General features: G+C 35.8%; 1 protein-coding gene across 1 annotated transcript; it reads left to right on the top strand.

Moving 5' to 3' along the window:
- The first annotated feature begins 774 nt into the window (after positions 1–774).
- On the top strand, positions 775–3,128 carry LOC104228981 (CBS domain-containing protein CBSX5-like). The gene is made up of 2 exons (XM_009781544.1): positions 775–1,244; positions 2,143–3,128. The coding sequence occupies exons 1-2, from the start codon at positions 889–891 to the stop codon at positions 3,002–3,004; spliced, it is 1,218 nt and encodes a 405-aa protein (XP_009779846.1). The 5' UTR covers positions 775–888; the 3' UTR covers positions 3,005–3,128.
- The last annotated feature ends 3,239 nt before the right edge of the window (positions 3,129–6,367 follow it).

Genomic DNA, 6,367 nt, shown 5'->3' with positions numbered 1-6,367 from the left:
GATTTCAATTCAAAGACAGAGGTGATGAAAAATAGCCAAACATTAAATCAAACCCATAAATCACTTGGATCCACCTGGGCCCACTATCTTGATATATGAAAAATATCTACCTCAAACGATTTTTCTAGAGTAATTACTCACATACTATAAAGATGGTGACAGTTTTACAAATAATCCTTATATAAAAAATATATTTCCAAATGCACAAAATTATATATATGATTCTATGACTATTTCATCAACTTTTTGGACAATTTCCCTATATGAAACGTATAATATGTAGTACACATGTTATTGGTTTAGTTCAATTTGCCTCAAACTTTATTATATTTAATACCAAATCAAATCAATTATATTATAGTTTTAATTTAACATCAACTAATGCCAGATCAAACCACATATCTGTTTTCAAGGTCAGTTTAATTTGCAAATACGATCCATATTTTAGTTTTTTGCGAGAAAAGAAAGAGAAAATATGACGCTTCAAAGATTTCTTGATATTGTAAAATATCTTATTTTATTGATTTTTTATAGATGGAGTCGTATAATTAAAATTACGTTTGTGATAAATTATACAAAATCAAATATGTTAATATTCAGTTCCAATATCCCTAGAACCTTCTTCTCGTTATATACTGACCTCCTGGCTGCTAAAAAGTAAAAAAGAAATTAAGCGCAAAATAAATAAATAAACGAGTGGAGGATAGGTAACCTCTGACCGGCTATTGCCAGTATTCACCACCTATAAATACCTTAAGCTTCCCTTCTATCATCAATCTTTTATTCACACACCACCACCACCAACTCTTCCATTGCTATTTTCCAGGAAAATTCTCCGGCCAACGTCTCCTTCTCTATTTTCAGCGCTCTTGAAAATCCCGCATTTGTATGGCAGTAAGTTTTCTGAATCGGGAGGTATCAGACCTGTGCCTTGGTAAGCCGGCATTAAAGCCTATTCCGGCAAAAGCCACCGTATCTGAGGCGTTAACGGCGTTGAAAAAATCCGGCGAGACCCATGTAAGCGTTTGGAGCTGTGACCATTCCACGAAGGTTCTAGAAGAAGAAGGTGGGGCTGGGGCTGATTCTGTGTGCCGCTGTGTAGGGAAGATCTCTATGGTAGATGTGATTTGCTTTCTTTCTAAAGAAGAGAATTTGGTTAATCCTTCTAAGGCTCTTGAGACTCCTGTGGCTCAGATTTTGCCTAAAGGAGATTCCATTGTTAGGCATTTGGATCCCAATTCAAGGTTTGTGATTTTTTATTTTTTTTTAATTAATTCGCTAATTGATATGAATTCTTAGATTCTTGAATCGTATAATTAATGACATTTGAGGAGGAAATTGTAGAATGAATTAATATTAAAAGATAATATATGTGTGGATACTGCTAAAGAATATGCTGAAACAAAAAGGAACCTTTTTATAACGCAAGAGTCAATATCCACTTTTTATAATCAATTGACTTGTCTTTTCTGGTTTAATTTATTCAGATTGAATTTGGATCTACTTTTTCAGCATCAAGTGGTGATGATTTATTTATTTCTCTTTTTGCCCTTTTCTGATTTTTAAGAGCCCGTTTGGCCATAATTTTTTTTTTAAATTTTTACTCGAAGATAAAATTTTGTAATTTTTCGGAAATTTGAAAAACTCCAAAAATTAGTCCGATCATTCACAAAATTAAAAATAACCCAAAATTATATTATGTCCAAACACAACTCCACTTTTCAAATACCATTTTTACTTGAAAAAAATTTCCATTTTTTTCGGAATTTTACGATTCTTATGTCCAAACGCTCACTTAGTTTTCTGTTTATGTGAATAACCTTTGGCACATTATTAACCATCTTTTGAGGCCTTGATATATGTGTGGAGCTCATACAATTGATGCTTTGCTAGATATAATTTTGTTGTTGCTATTATTGGCTGGCCCCAAGTCCCCAACTATGTTGCTCCTCAAAAATGTTGTCGCGCTCGTGTCAGACACTCCAAGAAAACATAACTTTTGGAGGATCTAACACGCATATGTAGACATTTTTAGGGATCCGAGCAACATAGGGACCTGACTGGTTTGAGATGGAGACGTAGTTGATTGATTGATTGATATTATTGGCAGACTTCTCATGTGTCTTTCTTGTTTTGTTTCAGCTTGCTGGAAGCAATAGATTACATTCTTGAAGGTGCCCAGAACCTGGTTATACCAATTCAAAACTACAGGAGCACGCCTTCGAGGAAAAGGCTTTTGAGTAAAGCATCCTCACTGCTTCCCACAAATCATAACGGAGTTGAATACTGCTGGCTAACACAAGAAGACATTGTCCGGTTCCTTCTCAACTCCATTGGAGTCTTCTCTCCTATGCCCACCTTTTCAATCGATTCACTCAACATCATAAATCACGACATCATGACTGTTCGCTACCACAATCCTGCAATCTCTTCCTTGGATGCCATTACTCTCGCGCATATTGAGCAGAGCTCAGTTGCAGTTGTTGATGAAGATAACCGGTTGATTGGCGAAATCTCTCCCTTCACTCTGGCCTATTGTGATGAAACTGTTGCAGCTGCAATCGCGACCCTTTCAGCTGGTGATCTCATGGCATACATTGACTATGGTGGTCCTGCAGAGGATTTAGTCGAGTTAGTCAAAACGAGGCTTCAAGATAAGAAACTCAAGGCAATGGTGGAACTATTAGATGAAGAGTTTTCACTGTCTTCATCGTCATCTTCTGCTTCGAGTTGTTCATCAGACGATGAATCTGGCTCGAGTAGAAATACTGTGCTGGGGCGATTTTCTTCAGCTAGAAGGTCTGAGGCGATTACTTGTTATCCATGGAGTTCGTTGGTGGCTGTGATGATTCAAGCTCTTGCACATCGTGCTAATTCTATTTGGGTCATGGATGCAGATCATAATTTGATTGGAGTTGTAACATTTAAAGGAATTCTGGAAGTTTTCAGGAGTATTGCTAATGCGAGGCGTAAACCAGAAAGGGAAAATACATCAAAGCAATAATAAACAGCATATTGCCATATTAATTGTGTTAAATTTCTTTGAAATGGGACTATGTTTTGCATAAATTTTGTCTGAATGAACAGAAGGCTTATTGGTGGTGATTGAAAATATTGTGTTTAAACTATTATCATTTCTCTTTTTTTCCTTTTTGGGAAAAATCTATCAGTATTATAGCCTGTTTGGCCAAGCTTCTCAAGGGGAAAAAAGCACTTTTTTTCCAAAAGCACTTTTGTTTTCCTAATTTGAGGTGTTTGACCAAGCTTATTTGGGGAAAAAAAGTGTTTTTGAGAAGAAGCAGAAGCAGTTTTAGAGAAGCAGAAAAAAGTAGTTTCTTTCCAAAAGCAGAAGCAGTTTTGGCTTTTCTTCTTACCTAAAATACCCTTAACAAAATATAGTATATACCAAAATAACCCTTAAACCTAATACTTAGGATATTAATTTATTAATATTTCTTCTTATTTTTAGGAAAACTTTCTAATATATAGTGACTTTAGGGGTGAATGCTTTTATATTTGTTGAAGGAATTTTAATATATTTAACTTATATTAAAAGAATTAAGTACTTTTAAATTTTATTTTCATATTTTACTTAAATAAAATGATTTTTTTTAATTATTGCATGTAATAACAAAATTTTGATATTATTTATTTACTTATAATATTAATTATTAAGTAAATCTATTCATGTCCTTATTCGTAATTTGACACTTAAAAGCACTTTCTAAAAAGCTTGGCCAAACACAAATTATTTCTCAAAAGTGTTTTTCAGACTGATTAGCCAAACACAAACTGCTTCTCTCCAAAAGGCAAAGCATTTTTGAAAAAAGCACTTCTCAAAATAAGCTGATTTCTCCAGCTTGGCCAAACAGGCTATTAGTCTATGATTTTTTGCTCGATGTGAGTGAATATTAAAGGAAAAATATCTGAATTTTGTGTGGACTGAAAATTTTCAATCAATTATCCAGAAGCTCGTAATATTTTTGGTAGAAATAATCATAGTTCAAGAATTGAGAGACTAAAGAATTGCCTTTGAATATAGTGCGGTGGAACTGTTGAGAAAGGTATTAAAAAAAAAGGGTGAATGAGAAATGGAGGGAAATGAAAATTTTGAGTAAAATTTTAAGTTTTCCTCTCCTTTCAATGAGACATTGTCCCTCATTGGTAGAGGAAAAGGAGTTTGGTGGGTTTATATACGAATGCACTTCATGTAGCTCTTAAAGAGTTAGGAAGAAGGCAAGCCTCGCGCCGTCGTCGTCGCACGGCTTCGGCTTCGGCTACGGCTTCGGCTTCGGCTTCGGATTTGGTCAAATCCAAATTTATTTGTTAATAGTAAATATTAACGTAATATTATCCGTGTTTGTAACGAATATGTTCCAATCCGTATATTGTACCACTAGTTATACCACCAGTTGCAATAACAACCGCCTAGTGCTCCTCCCACCATGACTAAGTGCTTGCTCCATAACAAGCTAGTGCATGCTCCACCATGGAGAGAGCAGCAGTTGGAGAATCACACACCGAAACAGAATTGAGAGCTATTGATCTTCTCTTCACCGAAAACTCAACGTTGGCTAAAATTTGCATTCCTTCCTCTCAGAATTTTCATTCGACTTCTGAGTTTTCCTCCCTTGTTCTGCATTGTTTTAAACTACAAACAAAGCATCCGTAAGTGTGATTTGCTGTCGAACTTTGTATTCGCTGAAACACTGGGGTTTGAAGTACCGCTACACCAGTGTGTAATTCGTTCTATCCTGGGAGGAAATAATCCATAACCTTGGGTACTAGGAGGGGATTAAACTTCTTAAGGAAACACTGTGAATTCAGTGGGCTCGAATTAATTTCTGTTTTATTTATATTTACGTTTATAAGCTAACGTTCTAATTTCCAGAATCATTATTTACAAATACAGGCAATAATAATAACAAGCTTAAGGAATTTAATAATTTTAATTTCTGTATTTGTGTTACTTTTATTATTCTGAAAACTTAAAACCTTTGTGGTTTTATGTACTCCCATTTGGAGAGTAAAGCCTTCGTGGCATTTTGTTGGAGATTAAAATCTACGTGATTTTTCACTCCAGTTTTAAACGTTTATTAAATGTTTGTTTGTGTCATTTTTTTTTTCAGAAAAAAAAATGGCGAATGACGGAAATCACGTTGTTCCGATGATGACTGCCAACGCATCGACAAGTCGAACTCCGGCGTTGGAACCGGCAGAGAAACCCGGAAAATTTTCTGGGATGGATTTCAAGCGCTGGCAGCAGAAGATGTTCTTCTACTTGACTACGTTATGTCTACATAAGTTCATCAAGGAAGATGTTCCTGATCTTCCAGATGAAACTCCAGAGAATGAAAGCTTTTTCGTGATTGAGGCGTGGAAGCATTCTGACTTCTTGTGCAAGAATTATATTCTTAGCGGACTGGAGGATAATCTGTATAATGTATACAGTGGCATGGAGACGTCAAAAGAATTGTGGAATGCACTTGAAAAGAAATACAAAACTGAAGATGCCGGGATGAAGAAATTCGTCGCTGCAAAATTTTTGGACTACAAAATGGTAGATAACAAGTCTGTTATTACCCAAGTCCAGGAATTGCAAGTAATTATTCATGATCTACTTGCTGAAGGTATATTTCAAAAGAATACTGATGTTGAAAGTAAAATTTTTAGTAATTTTACTAACAGAATTTTCATTGAAGGTCTTGTCATCAATGAAACATTCCAAGTAGCAGCAATAATTGAGAAGTTGCCTCCATTATGGAAGGACTTCAAAAATTATTTGAAACACAAACGAAAGGAAATGTCCCTTGAAGATCTCATTGTTTGATTGAGAATCGAAGAGGACAATAAAGCTGCTGAAAGGAGAGGCCGTGGAAATTCAACAATAATGAGAGCAAATATTGTTGAAGATAACAAAAAGAGAAAGAAGGCTTCTGGTCCAAAATACAACCCAAGCAAGAAGCGGTTCAGTAGAAACTGCTACAACTGTGGGAAAATCGGACACAAATCTACGGAGTGTCGTGCTCGGAAGAAAGACAAGCAAAGGGGTCAAGCAAACATGGCAGAAAAGCATGATGATGTTGATGACTTGTGTGTCATGCTTTCTGAATGCAACCTGGTAGGAAACCCAAAGGAGTGGTGGATTGATTCTGGAGCCACTCGCCATGTTTGTGCTGTGAGGGAAGCATTTTCTACATATGCTTCTGCTGGACCCGAAGAGACGCTCTCTATGGGAAATGCTGCTACAACAAAAATTGAAGGATACGGTAAGATATTTCTCAAGATGACTTCTGGCAAGGTCATGACTTTGAACAACGTCCTTCATGTTCCCGAGATTAGGAAGAACTTAGTCTCTACTGGACTT

The sequence above is a fragment of the Nicotiana sylvestris genome, chromosome 2 (genome assembly GCF_000393655.2).
Source record: "Nicotiana sylvestris chromosome 2, ASM39365v2, whole genome shotgun sequence".
NCBI classification, from domain to species: domain Eukaryota; kingdom Viridiplantae; phylum Streptophyta; class Magnoliopsida; order Solanales; family Solanaceae; genus Nicotiana; species Nicotiana sylvestris.
The sequence above is the reverse complement of the archived record's forward strand: the minus strand, read 5'-3'. Positions and strand labels throughout refer to the sequence as shown.